The sequence below is a fragment of the Saimiri boliviensis genome, chromosome 15 (genome assembly GCF_048565385.1).
Source record: "Saimiri boliviensis isolate mSaiBol1 chromosome 15, mSaiBol1.pri, whole genome shotgun sequence".
NCBI lineage: Eukaryota > Metazoa > Chordata > Mammalia > Primates > Cebidae > Saimiri > Saimiri boliviensis.
In genome coordinates this window covers 81,463,829-81,484,665 of record NC_133463.1, presented here as the reverse complement: position 1 = coordinate 81,484,665, position 20,837 = coordinate 81,463,829, and the positions used below count along the sequence as shown (strand labels likewise).

Below are 20,837 nucleotides of genomic sequence, written 5' to 3'. Positions count from 1 at the left end.
GGCTGAAGAGGGCTTCCCAAGACACGAGGCGTGGGGAGTGGGCTTTGAAGCGGGGGTGGGAATAGAGCAGTGAGGAAGGAGGAGCGGGAACCCAATGCACAAGGACCCGCAGGTGCACAGGCACTGAGCTGGCAAAGTGCGCAAGAGCCCGGGGCCTGGAGAGCCTGGTGCAGTGTGCAGGGTGGAGGCAGGAGGAGGTGGAGGCTAGGATGGATGAGGGTGGGCTCCAAGCAGTTGAATCGAGGAAGATCTCGGATGCCTTGCTTGGGCTGAGGTCTGTAAGAATGATGTGTTGACGGATTTTAGCGGGAGGATGGCCGGGTTAGATTTGTGTTTTAGAAACACCACAGTGTGTCCAGTCCAGCCTTTGTCCCTGTTCATGTCACTCTGGGAGTTAACCTTCTGAACCCCAGACTTCTCCTCTGTAAAATCACATTGCTACCATTACTTGCCTCCCAAGTGACTGTCCACGAGCATCAAATGAGGTCATAGCTGGAACTCCGCCTGTAGTCCATTCATTGCAAACCGTCACTCCGATGACCACGTGGGGCCAGTGTTGCCCTAGCCCTCAGTGATCTCATGTGTCTTCTGCACAGTGACTGGTATTATTATTCCCATTAAACTGGTATTATTATTCCCAGATGAGTAAAGTGGCTTGCCCATGGCTGACATCTAGTAAATGACAGAACTTGGATTTGAATCTAGAGCTGTTTGATTCCATGTTTTTCCCACTACTGTATATGAGGGAGAATTTTGTGATGAGAAAAATAAACAGTGGAAAGGTAGTGAGTGCACCATCAGTGGAGATAATCAAGAAACAGCTAGACAATTATTTGGGCTGGTGGTTGGAGAGGGGCATCAAGCCTCACAAAGCCTGACACATAGTAGGTATCAATAAGCATCTGTTGATAGGATGAATAAATGAGGGAATGTTCATTTCCCCAACTACTCTGTCATCCCTTGAAGGTAGAAGCCACATGACACCCATCTGTTCTCCTGCACGCACAAACTCACAGGCGCTTACAAGCAACATACCTAAGATTTACTGAGTGAGTGCTCATGCTGTATGAAGAATTGTGTAGTCTCTCATGGAATCCCCCAACAGATCACAAGACAGGCCTGCTAATGTTCCCCAGAGCGGTAAGGACACGGAGGCACGGAGAGGTTAGACTTGAGCAAGGCCGCATGGGTACTCAGGGCTCGTCCAGAGCTTTTGAGCCACTAATTCTGCCTCCCGTGATCGCTGCACAGGGAAGACTGTGCGCATATGAACTTTGGGGACGTGCTTCCGTCAGACCTTGATCGAAACAAATATTTCATGGGGGCTGGGAGCTCAAGGAGAGGCTTCAGATCCTGGGACACAGCCGAGTCCCTGTGGGGGTACCTGTCCCCTCAGGGCTCTTGATTCTGCCAAAGCTGAGCTGATAGCAGCCCACTGTCCTGCTTCAAAATCCCACTTCTCCTCTAAAGCCCAGCCCAAGCTGCCCTTCGAGTGGTCTAGTGGGCGAGCACTCCGCTTCCAGAGACAGCAAACGCTGCTTGTTGCTGAAGAGTGAGGGCTGGCAGGGGCCCCGTGGCCAGACCTTCTTCCGGAGGGCTGGTGAGTCGTAACACTGAGAGGCCTCCAAGAACTCCTTTGCCCAGTCTGTCCCTGTACGAGCATTGAATGGCAGAAGGGCCCCAGTCTGAAGTCCTTGGCTCTAAGCCGGTGCTTACAGCCTCCAAGCCTCCCTGAGAAATCATCATGAAAGCCACAGCTTCACTCCCGCCCTCCTGCTGCACTCCAAAGCTGCTCTGGGGCCCCGACCAACTGCAGGTGCATGGTGCCATGGTGGCTTTCACTGCGACTCCTCCTGGGCAGATGGCATTTACAGTGAGTGACATCAGCTTCTAATGAAAAAGCCTGTCCAAGAACCCCCTGGTAGTGGCTTGGGGTGTAGGGGTGGTGAGGTGGCATTGTAGACCCCCCGTTAGTTTTGGGGGCCTCGATTCTTGTATGATCCCTGGCACCTTGTGCCCATCCAATGGTGGGGCCTCCCTTGACCCCAGGCAGGCTGAGGCAGCTCATCCTGTGAGCATCTCTCAAAGGCTTCTCACTGGGGGTTCAGCTACCTGGAAAGCCAGTGTAGGCTCTCTCTCTCTCTCTCTCAGACACACACACACACACACACACACACACACACACACACACATCATCATCATCATCATCATCATCATCATCATCATCAGTCAGCTTCAACATCCAGGATGGCATGACATGTCTACCTGTCCTTTGCTTTGGTTTACAGTTCTTTTCATCAAGTACATGACTCTCTATCTACCCAAGAAAAGGAGTGGGGGAAGCATCTCAGCCAGAGGAGGGAGATGAGAGTTTCCCGCCCCACCTTCTGTCTGTGTGTCCTGTGTGGGCTCTGAACTCCCCGTTCCTTGCACTTCTGCTTGTGAAGTCATCCGGGGGCCTGGCTGCCACCAGCCACAGCCTCTGCTGCTGCCTGGGGACCTCCTCAGTGCACCCAGGCCTGTCATGACGGGGAGTCACTGGGGAAGCACCTGGGGCAGCACGTGCTGACCTTGAATGGTTGGTCTGGGGCCTTCCTGGGAGTGTCTCTGTTGGTCCAGAATGCCAACACACCCTGAAGGAAACGTGTAGTGCCTCTGGGCCAGAGCTGTGGCTCCACATGTAGCCCAGTTGTGCCGTCCCAGTGTACCTGCTGTGGCTGCTGGCGGGGCTCCCATGCACAACCGTGCTGCTGTGCAGTGGCAGAAGCCGTGGAGCTCTGGCCCCGGAGCCGCGCCTGGCCCTCATCTTTAGTGGACAATGAGAGCATGGCCTTTGTCAAAATAAAAATGACAAGCCTATTTCTGTGTAAGCAATAGATATTTGTGCAAAACAAGGACCTATTTGCTTGGCTGGCCCAGGTCTGGGAGAGAGAGGTAGTTAGTAGAATACGAATGTTTAGAGGAATCTCTTCACAGCTGAACAATGGAAAAGGAGGCCTGGGCATTTGCACAGAGGCTTCTCCCAAATGGTACTTTCCTTTCGGGGGCTGGGGCTCTTCCTCGAACCCCAGGATGCTTGCCTGGGGCTCTGGGGCCCTCTGAGGTTTTCACTAGGCTCTCATATTCCTTGGGGATTGGAAGCTATTTCTGTTTTCGCCAGCCACAGGCAGGAGCCTGCTCCATGGCGCATCCCGTAGAGCCCCCAGAGAGCCCTGACTGCTACCTTCTCATCCACCCTGAGCTACCTGAGCTGGGGTGACTGGGCCCATTCTGCAGATGGAAACATTGATCGTCGCAAACCCGCCATGACGTGGAGCCTGCATCATTCTGTCCAACAACATAAGCCAAGAAACAAAACAGGAGAAAAGACCATAAATCAAGGAGAATGTTGTCTAGAGAAGGACAGAGGCGAGGAAGGAAAAAGAAAGAAAGCAGCTTGGGCATTTCCGTATTGCACATGTTTGCACGAAAGTCTCTTTTATGACGTATTTGTGGAAATCCACTCTGCAGATACTACTGTGTTTATGGGGAAGACAGAGGTGGTGGCCATGCCGCAATGCTTCTGCAGACAAGATGCCCAGGGCTCACTCCGGCACAGCCTGGTCCTGCTCAGTTCTGCCTGCTGCAGCCTTTGAGCCCACCCGGCCCCACCGCCCCCCACTCAGACTCCTCCTGTCATGTCCCTCCCTCCTCCCCAACCCCTCCTGCCTACCCAGGGATTATGACGGTGATTCCCAAACTTTACTGCAAAGTACAACCACCCTGGGGCTTTAATGGACACTCTACCCAGAGATTCCAACCTAAGGGGCCTGAGGGGGAGTCTGGGCTTGGGAATTTTTCCAAGTGGTTCCGAATGCCCCCAAAGTTTCAGAATCACTGGCCTGTGAAACTTGTTAAAATACAGATTCCTAGGCCAGGCATGGTGGTTCACACCTGTAATCCCAGCACTTTGGGAGGCTGAGGTGGGTGGATCACTTGACATCAGGGAGTTTGAGACCAGCTTGGACAACATGGCGAAACCCCATCTCTACTAAAAATACAAAAATTAGCCAGGTGTAGTGGCATGTGCCTGTAGTTCCGGCTGCTCAGTAGGCTGATGCAGGAGAATTGCTTGAACCAGGAGGTGGAGGCTGTAGTGAGCAGAGATGGCGCCACTGCACTCCAGCCTGGGTAACAGAGTGAGACTGTCTCAAGAAAAAAAAGAAAAAAAGAAAAAAAACCAGATTCCTGGATCCTTCTTTAAATATCCACCTTAAGTTGCTCTAGGCTGAAGGCTGGAATCTGTAGTCTGACCAACAACCCTTGGAGATTCTTACAGAAGTAGGAACCACTGCTTAGAACATTGGGCAGGAGTAAGAGAAGTGTGGGGATTTGAGACACCGCTCAGCTGCTTTCACGCCTGCGTGCTCAGGTTCACGCAGACCTGCCGAACACACAGCACTGTGTGAATCACCAGCGCGACACAACGGCTCCTAAAGCAGGTCTTGTGCAGGTAAATTAAAATGATGTATTTTATTCTGATATTTTGTTTAGATGACTGAAAAATGTGAGAAAGCCAAAAGGAGTAGCTCCTGATGTTGAGACCCTCTAAGTCCTTAACCCCGCTGGACAAGCATGGTTATCAGTAGGCAGGTGAGCAGTGATGAAATGACCCCTCAATCACACTTGTTGGACAAACTTAAGCTGATTAAAACTGGGAAGGAAAAAAAAAAATAAAGCTCCTGTAGGAAGTGCGTATGCATTTTTGAGATAACATTGAAAGGTGAGTGGTAACTGATTATTACGGTGTATTTCAGCTCTCTAAAAGTGGACTTCGGAAAAGGTAAGTCTGTAATTTGACCTTTGCGTATTTTAATAAAAATTCTTAGCAATAGGCATAGGAGCAGAAAGTGGGAGGATAGCAGCGGTGGGATGGACAGCCCAGGAGGCCTGAGACGTCCTGTTTGATGAAGGAGATAGACCACACTTTCTTCTAAGCGTGTGTGCAGTTTACTGGTGGACAGGTCACGGGATTTGCAGAAAGGGCATGGCATCTGAAATGAAGGGACCCCATTTAACACCCCCAGTCTCCTGACACTCCCAGCTCTGGGATCTGGAGCCGTGCTCACCTGCTCTGAGCTTGTTTCATCATTTGTAAAATGACGGTGATGTCAACATCCTCCAGCAGCCCTGATGAGCAGTTATGTGTCACCCCTAGTTCCCAGATGAGGAAAAGTGAGGATCCAAGAGCCTAAGAATCTTGCTCAAGATCTCACAGCTGGAAATTGGTCTATTGCCCCAGAGTGTCCCTCCAGAGCCCTTACTGTACAACTCCCTCACTCATTCATACCCATTCATTCATTCCTGCACCCGCCCATCACACACATGCACCCAGCATCTATGATGTGCCTGCTGTTCCTCACCACCGGGAGGATGGCAGTGGACTTGAGCCCAGGTTGCCAAACGCCCTCAGAAGAGGAGTGAGGAGCCCACGTGGGGATGCTCAGGGAGGAGTTGCCCCTTCCTGCCTGCTGGGTGCTCGGTACTGCACATGGTACAGCCTGGTATACCACCCTGGGCAAGTAAGTGCTCCAGGCCTTGGCTTGCCTGGGTTTGGGAGGCCACACCTAGAAGCTCCACCAGGGGGCAGGGTTGAGGCAGGAATGGCCAGAGCCGGCCCCCAGCTGGGCCCAGGGACTTTCAGGACAAGGTTGTCCTGCTGGAAGCAGTTTTTGTTCGCTGCTTTGCTGAAAAGAAATGCCCTGGGGGCCGTGAGAGAACGCAGGCCTGGCCGGTGCCCATCTGTCTTCCCCATGCTTGTCGCAAAGTGCATCGGGTGCCTCTGAGTCAGCCACAGGTAACAAACGCCTGTTTTCCCTACACCTCCGGTAGAGGCACCTCCTAGGCCCCTGTACCCCAGGCCTTGGTGGGGCTGCCCTTCAGGTGGAGTCTGGGACAGTGGTCCCGAGTGGAGCACTGTCTTTGAAAGCTCTTAGCTCCAAACCCATGAAAGGTGCCTGAGCCAGGCACAGCCCCTTCTTCCCCCACCACACTGCCCAGAAACTTCCAAGGGTGGTTTCCGGAAAGTTGTTGGCCAGGCTGCGTGTCATGGGATGTAGGAGGTTTTTGAGCTTTTCTACTAATTGGTTTTATAAACATGCAGGTGGGGGAAAGTCAGCTCTACAGGGGGAGGGTACAAGGGGCAAGAAGCCAGGTTTCTTTCCAAACAACCAGCCCTGGTCCGTGTGTTCACTCATGCATTCATTTGTCAATCTGTATATAAAACATCTGCTAAATCCCACGTGCAGTGCCCAGAGTCAGAGACAAAGCCTCAGAGAATGCCCAGCCTCCGAGCAGACAGGAATGGAAAAAAGGCAACAGCATCATAAAGGTTAGAAACTACAGCCCGTGAGCCTTATGTGGTTCATGACATTTTAATAAGGACCTGGCCCACTATATGATAGCCCTGTTAGTCCAGGGAGGCTAGGAACTTAAGAATCTTTTCATCGGGAGCTGCTCCTTTTGATTTTCTCCCATTTTCAGTCATTTGAACAAAACATCAAGAGTGAAATACATCATTTTCATTTAACTGCACAAGCCCTGCCTGCCGAGCAGTGGTTTCGCCCTGATGAATCACAGAATGCTGTATGCTCTTACGTCTTAGAGAGTAGTGAGAAAACCACCACAAAACACACGGAACACGATACACAAACTTCAACTGTGTCCTTTGCTAGGGAAAGAGAGAATAATATTTGTTGAGAGAATAATATAATGAACCCTATATGTGCATCTCCAGCTTTGATAATTATCAACACTTAGTTGGTCTCGTTTATTCTAGTGTTTTCACAAGCTGGAGTGCAGTGGCGCGATCTTGGCTCACTGCAACCTCTGCCTCCCACGTTCAAGTGATTCTCCTGCCTCAGCCTCCCAAGTAGCTGAGATTGCAGGCACCCACGACCACACCCAGCTAAATTTCATGTTTTTTAGTAGAGACAGGGTTTCACCATATTGGCCAGGCTGGTCTTAAACTCCTGACCTCAAGTGATCCACCCGCCTCAGCCTCCCAAAGTGCTGGGATTATAGGCATGAGCCACTGCACCCAGCTGTACGCGTTTTTATTCTTGAAAATCTAGCAAATCCAAGACATCCTGAGATTTTACCTGAAATTCTCCAGTGTGTCTTTAAGTTGTGAGGAATTTTTAGAAAAAACGTAACCCCCAGGCAATTATCACACCAATAAATTAGTTACAATTTTGTAATTTTCTCTGGTTAGTACCCAGTCCACATTCAAATTTCACTGTCCCCCCAAATTTTTTTTAACAGATGGTTTCTTTGAATCAAGATCATCTATATTTTAAGTAGTAATTTAATCCTTGTGATTATCCTAAGAGTCAGCCTGCTTTTATTATTAGCTTCCTCATATTATAGATGAGTAAACTGAGTCACAAAAAGGTAAAGGTCAGATAATTTTCCCAAAGCCACTAGCAAGTGGCAATGTTGAGATTTGAACCTCAGCCCTGGGATTCAAAGCATCCATTTCTTATGGCTTCGCACCTAACAGCCATACTAAACGTAACTCAGGATAGTCTAGGTAACGGCTGCGAGGGTGAGGTGAAGCGGGAAAAGGGCTTGGTGGTGGAGTAGGAGCAGACAGTGTTTCCTAGAGGAGCAGGCATTTGCACTGAATCCTAAAGGATGAGTGAAATTGACAAGAGGGAGGGCGGAGAGGGCGTCGAAGCCCAGGACGTGCATGCTCAGGGGTGGACAGGTAGAAGCAATGTGGCATGACACGGGATGACCAGTGGGTCCTGTTGCTAGGGCTTAGTGTTCAGGGACACGGATATGGCAGTCAGGGGCCCAGGACAGAGGATACATGCACCCTCCCCTGGGGAAGACCGTGGTCTTTCCTGAAGTCAGTTTCCTGATCATCAAAACAACCCCTTGAGGTCTGCACTGATGGCCCCAATTTGACAGATGAGGAAACTGAGACCCAGAAATGTTGAAGTACAGCAAGAAAACGACACAGTCAGCTGTTTCGACTCCACGTCGCATCCTCTTCCAGCGACCTCTAAGGCATGCTGTTCTTGCCCACTGTCCATTTCATTCAAATAACCAAATGTAGCCGAGGGCCTTTCATGCTGAGGCCCTGGGCTTGGTGGTGGCTATGGGGTGACCACAGAGGGGGCCAGCCCTGGAGCCACAGTCAACACAGACAAGGGTGGAAGAATGAAGCTCTTTGCAATCACTGAGCTCAGGCTTGTTCCACCTACAAGGGAGGAGTGGGCATCTGCCCGATGGGTTAGTGAGGACTGTCTTCCAGGCTCCTGAGCCCCTTCCCTGCAGAGGAGAGGTCCTGGGCTCCAGTTCTCCATGCTGAAGCTGGTGGCCTTGGACAAATCACTTTCTCTGTAACAGGAGCAGGCTGGGATGAGGGGATTGCTGTGGGCTTTCCACATCTGACAGTGGTTCATGGAGCAGGGAAATCAAACAGGGAATAAAGTCTATCTGTCCTCCCTCCACTGCCCAGAGCATGACTCCATTTCCCTTCCCTCATCCTGCACTGGATCTCTGGCTCAGATGGGGACAAACAGAATAGGCCTAAGGGGCTGACACACAAGGACACTCCTGGGAGCTGGTCTGGCCAGCCTGCTTGGGGCACATGGTGGTGTTCTGGAAGTGACTAAAACTCTCTGTGCCTCCGTTTCCTCCTCTTTAAAATGAGGCTGATAGGAGCTCCTGCCCCACAGGGCTGTCATGGGCCTCAGATGAGACGTGTGGGAAGTGGATTGCCATGGGCCTTGGCTCAAATTAAGGACCCAACAAGAGCTGACTTTTTGATCATTTAAGAGCCAAAGTTTGTATGCATCAGGACTTGGCCTCTGGAGCACAGGGCCAGAAATAGCTGTCGAGGAAGTCAACTGGCACGTGTGCCTGTGTGTGTGTGTGTGTGCGTGTGCGTGCCTGTGTGTGCGCGTGTGGGGGACAGATTTAAATACAAAGAGTATGGCTGGGGAGACAGGTGGCTGCAGTCCCACTGCATGCAGCGCCTGCCCATTCTGTTGCCCACGAGCTCCCAAAAGGACCAAGAGACCACAGGGTCCAGCCTCATAGCACCTTGATTTTCCCTGACTAACTGTGGCCCCGCCAAGCCCCTTCTTGACACATGCTCGACACCCAACCTCTTTCTTAGTCCTAAGGTCTCTGTGACATGGTAGTTTATGTCCCTTTTACAGATGAGAAACTGAGGCCCAGGAGACTTACGGGCTTGGGGCTGGGATGTGGTGGAGCTGGCTCTTAATCCAGGCTACGTGCTGCCTGCCTTCTCTTCGCCACCATACTACGCTGCCTGGAGGACAAGCATGAGCAGAGGGGCATTCTTCGTGTTCCTCTTTTCAGATAAAGACATTGAGGCTCAGAGATGAAGGCAGCAGCTGCGGAGACCCCGGTCTCCTGATTCCCCGTTCTGTGCTCCAGAGCCAAGCCCGTAAGCTGCTGCCGGCCATTTGGCCCTCTTAGCAGTTGGGTCCAGGGCCCCTTGCCAGATTTCCTCCGTTTCCTCCCCAGCATGAAGCTTCCACTTCAAAAAAATCAGTGGTGTTCCCTTCCTGCCTCCCCCATCTCCTATACACATATTGTTCCCAGCCCACACCAGCTCTGGTTCTTGCTTTAATTCATTCAGTAGACCGTGAGCACCTGCAATGTGCAGGCATAGACAGTGACAGAGAAACAGAGCAGGGAAGGTGTATGAGCAAGCCTGGTAGAGGGCACAACACGTGCAAAGGCCGGGGGGCCTGAGAGTACAGGTGGTCAGGGCGTGGCAAAGGGCGTGGCTTTGCAGGAAGAAGGGTTGGGAGGAAGGGTGGCTCAAACACAGGGCAAGGCCAGCAGAGAGTCCCAGCTGGGTGACGTGTTTCCTTCCACGTGGGCAAGAACAAGAGCCCATGGGGACCCACAGGAGGACATCTGCAGCTTCATTTGGGGGAGGCCGCCAGTTCAGATGGCTTCAATTTCATAAATCAGGTAAGGATGGGAAAGGCATTTCAGAGGGAAGGAGCAGCTTGGGCATGCGTACAGAGGTAAAACCCAGGAGTATTTGACAGTGAGGCTCATGAAGGGGAAACGAAGGCAAATGGGAGAAGAATCAAAATATGAGGCTGGGAAAATAGGCTAGGGAAGGAAGCGCAGGGAGAGCCTCACCGGGAAACCACTGAGGTGGTGGGACCCCATGGTCATCAAGGTGCCCTTGTGATTTTCAGTTTTATGAGGATGCTGTGGGCCAGAAACCCAGCTACACTTTGAGGGTTGACAGAAGAGATGTGGTCTGAAAGGAGACTACTTTTGGACACTGTAAGAGGGACAAAGCACATCTAAAAGGACACCTCGAGAAAGGGACATACATTTTGGGTGCCGACAAACCCCTTTCTAGAGAAGCAGTAGCATGAGTTCCCCTGCTGTTTGTTAAGTGATGGATCTGCCTGATGAATGAATGAGTGGACTCTCGGAATACATGGCAGCTCCAGCTGGAAGTCAGCTCGAGGATCAAATCCGATCTCCTCAGTTTCAAGATGAGAAAATGAGCACAGAGAAGGCAAGTGGCTTGCCTAAAGCCACAGAGCAGGAGCTATTTCCCCCTGGTCTTCTAGCTATCTAGGGAAGGAGTGTACTATTCTGCTCTGAGGGAAGAGGTATGAGTCCCGGCTCTCTCAGGATAGTCTGCTACTCTTAGATACCCCGCTCCATCCCCTCCCAGCCATGGGAAGGCTCACAGTACACATGCCTTTCTCCACTCCCAGACTCCAAGCAGGATTCCTAGAGGTGCAGGGTGAACCCTTCCCTTCCTTTCCTTTGAGCCTGGGCTTTGCTTTCTCTCATCCCACACCCCACCCCTAAGCAAGACGTAGCAGATCTGCACTCAAAGCCCCAAGCCTGAACTTGCCTACATTGGAGAACGTGGGGAGGGTAGGCTCAGATCTTATCACATCTCCTGGAATGCCCATAATTCACATTTGAGAGGCAGTCTCTTCCCCCTTGACTCTGTCTCTCTTCCTTCTTTCATAGATAGGAAGAGGAGGAGGGGAGCTGGCTGGTTAATGGAATATCAGAGCTTGGGGAGGGACTAGAGGCTATCTCAGTCACTGGTGTGTGAAATCAAGTGTACGAGAGAAGCATCAGGGTGCCGGTTAATGTGTGCGAGGGTGAAGTCTTTCTAGAAATTTGGGTTCTGGTTTCCAGAATGTGGTTTTTCACCATCTCCCATGTTCTCTGAGCTTCCCCCTCTGCGTCCTAAACTTACCCCTCTCTGCTAATATAAATATCTGTCTCCACACTGAAACCATCCTCTGGCTTAAACACAGAGAGACCACTCAACACCACACCTCTAGAAACTAGAAGTGGCTGGATATATTGTTGGGACTGTTCGGGTCCATGGAAAAAGTAAAAAGACAGGCTCTGAAACCCACAGTTGGCATTGAGGGACATGTCATTCTGACTTAGGTTAGTAAGATACACGTCTCACCTACAGGCACCATCATCATCATCATCATCATCATCACCATCTTCATTATCAACATTATCATCATATGTTTCTCCTACACGATAACCCAGAAGTGTTTATTGATCCTCTAAATGTGCAAGGTAAGCTGGCCAGGCTGTGGAATCTGTGGGATATTTAGAACACATGCCCAGCACAGAGCCAGGACACCCCCACATCAGTCTGCCCCTCCTCCCAGTCACCTGGTGCTGAGCCTGAGGTCTTTATAAGCCCCTTGCTCATTGGATTGGGCCTTGCCTGCAGCTGGCGCATCCACTCAAGTTGGAATCCCCCCACCCTGCTATTGGAACAATGGAATGCTTGCCTTGGGTGTTCTGGGGCCTTGCACACTTCGTTTCATTCCCCATTCAACACCCCTGAGAAGCCAACCGTGCTAATATTAATATATTCCTTTACACAGAAATGATACTGACTCAGAAAAGCTGGGCTACTTGCCTAAGGGTGCACAGCTCATAAGTGCAGATGCTGGGATTAGAATCCTCAGCATTTCTCTCTCCCCATCTGACCTCGTAGCCCTAGGCACACTTGTGTCTTTCTAGGCCAACACTGTCTAGTAAACTACAATGAGCACCATAGATGAAATTTCACATTTTCTAGTAGTGGTATTGAAAAATAATAAGAAACAGGTGAAATTGAGTTGAATAATACATTTTGTTTAACCCAGTATATTCAAAATATTATCATTTCAATATGGAGTTAATATAAAAAATATTAATGGGAATATTGCCCTCTTGCATTCATACTATGTCTCTGAAATCAATGGTGTATCTCACACCTCCGAAGCATCTCAGCTGGGACCAGCAGCATTTCAAGTGCTAAGTGGCCTCCTGCTGCACATGGCTACTGATTGGCCCATGCTGGTCTAGACTACAGCCACACCCCTGCCTCATGGGTGTGTGCAAGGGCACTGTGCCCAGAGTAGTGTGGGCGTATGCTCAGTGTGAACCCTTACCATCACTCACATCACAGGGACGCAGGGCCTACCACAGTGTCCTTGAATGATGATACAGCTGTGCTGAAGCCTTGCTTTGAAACCTCCACAGTGACCTTGCCTGGCTCATTTCGCTTCCTGGCTGGGGTTGGCACCTTTCTCAGCCCTTCCAGACACCCACCTGGACCACACCTGCTCCATCATCCTTGCTCCTGTAGCAGAGCCCACCTCCCTTGGAGTTTGCCACCTTGCTGCCCAGAGGATGGCTGAGGTTCCTGGGAAGATCCCTGGGTTGCTCTTTATACAAAGCCAAGGGCAGCCCCTGGCATGTGGGTTCTTTACTGGCACAGGGCAAGAGCCTTTTCTAAAACCCGGGGGTGGATGGGTGGGCTTGCTGTGGAACCCAGAGTGCTGCCCAGCCCCCAAGGTAGTATTTTGTCTCCCAAGGAGCTGGGTGGGTGGAGATCTGTTCCCATGCTCACTCCTTCTCCAAATGCCATGCCAAGGGGGAAATGCCTTTCAGTGCCATGTGTGTGCCAGCATCCAAGACAAGCTGTGGGCAGGAGGGGCCCTGAGCTGGCAGCAGGGGGTTCAGGGAGCCCAAAGAGGTTCTGGGCAGGGAGTTGGGGGGTGTTGGGCCTGGATAGAGTTTGAAATCCTCCCTCAGATTCCAACTCTAAACAGGAGGTGTGAAAAGACATATTGTTCACGTACTCTGTTTTCTAAAGGGGATATTTTGTGATATACCCTGACCCACATTATTCTGCAGTTGCTTCTGGAAGCAGAGAATGAGTTTGTGTCTCATATCCAAGCGTTCACACACACACACACACACCACACACCACACACACAAACACACCACACACACAAACACACCACACACACACACACAAATACCACACATATACATGCATACCACATACACACCACACACACACCCCCCCACACACATCACACACACACAAACACCACACATATACATGCATACCACATACGCACCACACACATCCACACACCACACACACACACCACACACCACACGAACACACACCACACACAAACACCACACATATACATGCATACCACATACACACCACACATACGCCCACACCACACACACACCACACACACACCACACACACACACTACATACCACAAACACACCACACACCACACACATGCACCACACCACATACACAACACACACACCACACACACACACACATGACAAACCACACTCACACACATACCATACACTGCACATACCACACACACACACACACACACACTACACAAACCACACACACACCACACACACATACCACATACACCACACATACACCACACACTTGCACATACCACACACACCGCACAAACCACACACACCACACAAACACATATCACACACACCGCACACTCACACATAGCACACACACCACACAAACTACACACGTACCACACACTCATACCATACACACCAGACACACACCACACACATACACAGCACACATCCCCCCCACAGATACCCCACACACATACCCCCCACACACCACAACCCCCCCACACACCCCACACATACATACCATACACACCACACACACACCACACTCACACTACACACACCACACACATACACACCACGCATCTCCCCACAGACACCCCACACACATACCCCATCCCCCCCCCACACACACATACACACCCCACACACAGTGCATCTATGCTCACCCCATATACATTGATACGGGAGGGAAGATGTGAGTTTCACCTATAGACTTACACGTAGACCACCACAGACCTAGCGCCTGCCCCGGAATTTATCACACAGCATTCGCTTGCTGGATTACATGCTTCTGAGAGGTTTTCCTCAGTCACATTTTCACTTTCAGCAGGGAGCCCTGTGGGATGAGACTGTTAGTCCCGATTAGCAGAGAGGAAAGGGAGGTCTGAGGTGGCAGCAGGACTTACTGAGGCTGACATGGCCAGGGGCAGAGCCTGATTCCCGCCTCCCCACCCTGGCTGACGTTGCTCCTGTCACTTGTCCCACTAGCTAGTAAGCTCTGTCAAGGCAGGACTGCACGCTCCTGATTTCTGCACAAGTACTTGGACCAGGGAGGCAGGAAGCTACATTGTCAAGAGCTGGAACGAGGTTCAAATGTCAGCTCCCCTGATTACTCGCTGTGTGACTTTTGGCAAATTACTTAACCTCTCTGAGTCTCAGTTTTCGCATCTATAAAGGAGGATAATCACACTTGCTTCATAGTATTGCTATGGAAGTTGTACAATGTGCCTGATAAATGTTGCTGGGTGAACTGAGGTAGGTCTCATGCATGCGCTGGCTCGGGACTTGGTCATGACGTTAAATGGAATCCCTTTCTCTTAGCACATGGTGGACATGCTTCACAAATGCAGAAGAAAAGAATATAGAGATGAAACTGTAAGTCATATCTACAATACACCTTTAGCACGGATTAGATTCCCAAATGCGCTGGGCTGTTGCTGAGACCACCCTGGTGCTTCCCCCTCGGCGGATCGCCCCCAGGGCTGGCATATTCCTCTTCCCACCTCAGAACCTTTACAGAAAGTTTGCATATCTCCGAAAAGCCCCCCTCGTAACTCTACTTCCTCAAAGTTTTCTTAGCAATTCTCACATACATTTTCTTCTATATAAACATTTATAACCATTTTTTTCCCATTAAGATCTCACTGGGCCCCTGGCTGTACATGTGAATTGGGGAGCATGGCCATGGATGGAATCTGGCTAGGAAGAGGCTGGTCTCTGAGTGGAGCCCAGCGCGTTGCCATCAGTCTCACGGCCACACAGCGGGCGGGGCTTCAGGATGCCCTGAGAACTCAAGTGCCGTGCATTCCTTTGTCCCAGAAGCATGAAACAAGCATGGGGTGGGAGGTCCGGGTTCCCCAGGCAGGGGCTGCTAGAATAGAGGTGCCTGTGCTGGTCCCGGGGGCTGCCCTCCATCCCGCTGCCTGCGTCCCTCCGAACGCTCTGCTCTTTGCTGGTCTCCTCTGGCAGAGTCCTCGGGCTGCCCTTCGCTCCTCAGCGCCGGCTGTTCTGGGAGCTGCCTGGCGCTCCAGCATACTTGGACTCAAGCGTAAACCTCTTGCCTCCTCTGACTGGGCTTCTCTCAAACTCTCACCTTTTCTCCATCCACTCCCTGCCCTCCCAGACATGGCAACCTGCAAAGCTGTACCCAGATAAAGGCGTAGCCATACCCAGAGCCTGAAATAAAGGCCGACTTAGCTCCTTCTGGGCAATCCTGTAGAAAACGCTCAGCTTCCCTCAAGTAGGGATGGTTAGAATCTGGCATCAGAAGATCTAAGTTTGGGCCCTGGCCGCTTGTTAATGAGAAGATCCTGGGCAAGCCCTTCACTTGCTCTCAGTTCCCATTTCTTTCATTTGTGAAATGGAGCTAATAACTTTTTGGTAAGGTGGTTTTGAACCAATGACAGGTAGGCACCATGCCAGGCATGAGGATTTAGCCGTGGATGAGACGGACTCACTCCCTGCCGTCGTCAGGCACACTGAGGCACTGGAGCTGTCCCCATTCCCCGGCTCTCCGTCTGCTGTCGGCTCTCAGCCTCAGTGCTGGCTGAATCAGACCCAGGGTCTTTAAGTCCACAGGCAGGAGGCTTAATCCCAATGCTCGGTTTCCTCCTCTGTGAAGGGGGTTTCTTCATCCCCAAGGAGGCCGTCAGTGTCAGCTGGTGACAAACATGCTTGTGCCACGTTCCCTCTGTCTCCAGGCTGTTCTGCCTCCAGCAGGCCCTGACCTGGGCTCTGGACTCTGGGGCCCAGAAGCTGCCAGGTGCCCACCTCCTGCCCTCCCTGCGCTGCCTGCCCCTGCCTTTCCTTCACCTTGCCTGGCCTCAGCAGGCTGGCTCTATGCGGCCATGTGTGTGACTCCCCTGGCTTTTTGGAGGTGCAGAACTTTGTCCCTTCCACTTGGTATACCCTGGGATGCAGCTGAAAGAGGAAAACCCTGGGGTGCCCACATCACCCCCACCCCGGAACAGCAGCCTTCACAGTCAGGACCTAGGCATGCAACTCCACAAACTGCAGAGGTCTATGCAGACCCAAGGCGGCCACAGCTGGGGTTAGACGTCTTAGATGTCACCCTGAACACTGTTTGCTGGATGAGGAGCTTTTGCTGAAAGCTGATATTTCTCTTTCCAACTTTTTTTGGCTTTTTCCATCTCCCATCCTCATAGTACCTCCAACGCCTAGAGTCTTGGAGTTTCCAAACTGAGAGACTCTGAATGTCTCCCCACAACTTCCTTGCTTTACGCTGCTCCGGGAGGGTGAGTGACCCACCCAAGGCCACACAGCCAGTCCAGGCAAAGGTGGGTCTGGAACCCGGGCCGCTGACTCCCAGTTCTGCTGAGGCGCTCTTCTTGCTCTGCTGTGTCAGGTTGGAAGAGGCCAGGCTGGACCTGTGCGGTTTGTCTGCCAGCTTCAGCCAACCCGGGCTGCTGACTCCTCACCCTGGGCCCGGCCTTTGCCCTGTAAGTGGCCACCTTCCTGCCCCAAACCTTCCCGGCTCTTTTCCTCCTGCCCACCAGCCCCCGTTCAGCAGGACCCAGTGGGGAAGGGAGCGGGGTCTCCCTCTGAGCCCCTCCAGGCAGGACTCACCGTGGCCGGGACGCTGCTGGCGGCTGCTGCTGTCACTGCTGCCAGCATCCAGGGCAGGAACCACCTCATGCCTGGACGTCAGTGGCACAGACATCGACCGAGCAGCCCAGAGGATCCGACCACCTCTCGGGGGAGCTGGGACCGGACTGGCCGGCCCATCAGGAGCACCAGATATGCCTCTTCCGCAGCCCTTGGGGGGTTTTATTAAAGCAAGATCTGACGTCAGGGTGAAGGACAAACCCTGCATTTTCCTCTGAAAAAACTTTTCCTGCCTCTCTCTCTCTCTTTTTTTTTTCTTTTTTCCCTCTGTCCCCACCTCCAGCCTGAGCTTGGCCAGCCTCCCCAGCTCTGACAGTTCTTAAAGGGAAAGTTACAAGGCTATGATTTCACACTAGGGTGTGAAATTCTCACAGAGGAACTGGGGTCACCCTGCCTAGGTCTTCACAACAGTGCAGGGCGGGGGAGCGGGGAGCGTGGGAGGGTGCGTGATGGGGGCAGAGATACTGTTACCTCAGGCAGGCGGGTGTGTGGGCTTTGAGAGGCCTCCCAGTGGAAAATCAACTCCTTGTCATTTCTCTAGGCTGCTCCTACTTCTGGTTTGTCTGTCTGTCTTTTTCTTTCTTTCTTTCTTTCTTTCTTTCTTTCTTTCTTTCTTTCTTTCTTTCTTTCTTTCTTTCTTTCTTTCTTTCTTTCTTTCTTTCTTTCTTTCTTTCTTTCTTTCTTTCGACAGAGTCTCACTCTGTTGGCCAGGCTGGAGTGCAGTCATGTGATCGTGGCTCTCTGCAACATCTACCTCCCACGTTCAAGCAATTCTCCTGCCTCAGCCTCCCAAGGAGCTGGGATTACAGGCATGTGCCACCATGCCTGGCTAATTTTTGTATTTTTAGTAGAGGCACGGTTTTACCATGTTGGCCAGGCTGGTCTCAAACTCTTGACCTTAGGTAATCCTCCTATCTCGGCCTCCCTAAGTGCTGGGATTACAGCCTGAGCCATCGTGCCCGGCCCTACTTTTGGTTTTCATTTGCCCTCTTGCACTCCCCTCTCCCTAGATGCAAGTGAAGGATGGGTTTCAGTTCACCCATCTAGAAATGACAGAGGTGATTATCCGCCCTTTCTCCAGGCATCAGCCTCATGGGCATCACACAGGGTGACTTATTTTCATTGTCAGTGGTGATTTATTGGAATCAGTGCTGTAGAGGATTCATGGCATGCTGCCAAGGCCACACAGGGTCCCTCTCTGAACAGGGTCTCCTCTGAACTTAGTTTATCCACATACTCCCTGGATTCTAATTCCCCATGCCCCTCCTCCACTCCCCGCTGGCAACAGGATCTGCATCCTTGAACTTGGATGATTGGTCTGCATGTGTCCTTGTAAACACACAGTGAGGCTGTTCATTCAGTAATCACGTATAGAGTACATACCACATGCTAAGTACCTTTGAGGTAGGTGCTCAGACATATATTCCTTATATTTGGGGAAATCAAGGCACAGAAGGCTAAAGGAACTGGCTCCAGGTCATGCAGCTAGCAGGCATCTGATGACAGACTTGAGCCAAAGAGTGGGCATCTGAGTCCTGAGCCTTTGTGAGTTGTTAATACACATAAATGGTAGGTGCAAAGCCTCCTTCCATTTTTCCTCCTTTCCTCTCAGTTCTATTTTTTTCAGATCTGTCTGGCAGCCCCTTCCCTAGTGAGTGGCTCCAGATTGCTGCCTTGGTTTCCCCAGTGTGACCTCATCCCATCTTCCGTAAGGGGCTCTCAAACTCCTTCCAACTCCCACCAGCAGACCCAGTCACTGCTCCTTTCAGGCCTGTTAGGGAATTCCTCTGGGACTCAGGGCTCGCCTGTTAGTTGCCACCTTGGCTGATCTCATTCTCATGTGGCTGGTGGTTCAATGTTGTCTACGCAGGCCTGGGTTGAACTTCTACCTCCTGCTATTTACTGCTGTGCACCCTGGGATAAGTCACATAACCTCTCTGGAAACAGAGAGGTTGTCTATAAAGTTTCCACTTGTCTATAAAGTGGAAATGAGAGAGGTACTGATCACTCTTAACTGCTCCTGGCACTGAGTGAGAGATATAGAAGGATTTATTAAACAGCTTAGCACATAGTACGTGTTCAGTAAAACCCCTCCTCTGGGATGCATATTCTTGTCACTTTCCCTTGCACCTTGAGGATAGGGTCCAACCTGGGTCACTCCCATATCCCACATTTGGGACTACCACACAGTAGATGCCTTTGATGTGTATGGCAAGGACCGGGGAGCCCATGGTGGGGACATTGTTTGGGCTCCAGCCTGCATTCATCCATGGTGGTAGGGCCTTACACTTCCTTCTCTCTGGGCCTGGGGTCCCTGCATCCAGCTGAGAGCAGGGCTTCCAGGCGTGTTCTGCAGCAGATCCCCCAGGGCAGCTGTAAATAAATTCCACAGAGGGGCTAGTGGAAGGAGCTCAAGAACAGAGGCCAGGCGAGAGCATTGCTCTACCAAACAGTAAGACCGCCTTGACCACAGCCAGATGCACAGAAGATTCCACAGGCTGTCTCAGGACCAGGCACCCCAGAGGCCCCCGCAGGGGCCATCTGCACCAGATTTACTCACAGTCTATTTGTTTGTCATTTATTTGTCCTGTGAACATGCACAGAGCCCACACTGTGCAGGAGGCAAGGTGCCCATTCCTGGATGACTCAGATGCACACAACGCATTTCTGCCAAATCAATTTGGCTGCTCAGGAAAGGCAGAGGAGGGTGGGGGTGGGTTCTTCCTAGACTTTCGCCTCCCTGCAGTGCAGGCATGGTGGCCCAGGTGAGGTTCAGCCTCTCTTCCTGAGCCCCCTCAAGAATGGAGGAACCATTGAAGGGGCACCCTCAACACCAGGCCTGCCTAGAGGCCAGAGGCGCCAAAATGTATCCCTTATGCCTACCTTAAACAGCTGGGTCTACTCTGGGAGGCTGGTGGCACTAGGAAACCCCTGACTGGCTCTCCTTCTTGCCACTCAGGTCCTGAGCCACAGCTTACTTGGGCAGAAACTCACCCATAGCCCCAGCCTTGGCCACAGGTGAGGTCTCCCAAGCCTTCTCAAGAGCTTTTGCATCAGGCTGGCCTCCACTAAATATACAAGGAAACCCTTCCTACATTACATGATAGCAGGGAGATCCTAGAAAGCCGTTGTCCTCTCTGAGCCTCAGTCCTCCTCCCTGTAAAATGGGGGTAATGATAATATTGCCATCCTAGGTGGCGATGGGGACTAATTTAGTGCTTAGCTTATGATAGAAGCTGAGAATGGTTACTATTTATTTTCTTCTTTGCTTTTTTGTCACAGGGGCTCAGCCTGCGTTCCCAAGCTGGGCCATCTTGATTGCAACCCCCGCCCCTGAGTCTTTTCTCTCAAACATGGCTGTGAGCTGGGACACAGTTGTCTTGATTCACCTCCATTCCTGTCTTCACCAGTAAAAGCCCACAGCTCTGCATGTGCTCAGGGTATGTATTTCTGCTGGTATCTTGAGTAAAACTAATCTGGGGTGTGTGCAGATGAGCAAAGAGATGGAAAGGGTAACACAAAGACAGAAGTCCCTGGCAGCCTGGGACTTTCTGTGGGAGGCAACTCAGCTCACTTAAGCTTCAAAACCCAATGGAAGGCTAGGCTCACACCTATAATCCCAGCATTTTGGGAGGCCGAGGCGGATGGATCACTTGAGGCCAGGAGTTCAAGACCAGCCTGCCCAACGT

General features: G+C 51.5%; 1 protein-coding gene across 1 annotated transcript in view; it reads right to left on the bottom strand.

Moving 5' to 3' along the window:
- The window catches only part of CCN4 (cellular communication network factor 4), a 39,893-nt gene extending 22,490 nt beyond the window's left edge, over window positions 1-17,403 (bottom strand). The window contains exon 1 of the mRNA XM_003933693.4: window positions 17,110-17,403. Within this exon, the coding sequence (XP_003933742.2) occupies window positions 17,110-17,178 (69 nt within the window). The 5' untranslated portion in view covers window positions 17,179-17,403. The remainder of the gene's footprint in view (window positions 1-17,109) is intronic.
- Window positions 17,404-20,837: the final 3,434 nt, after the last annotated feature.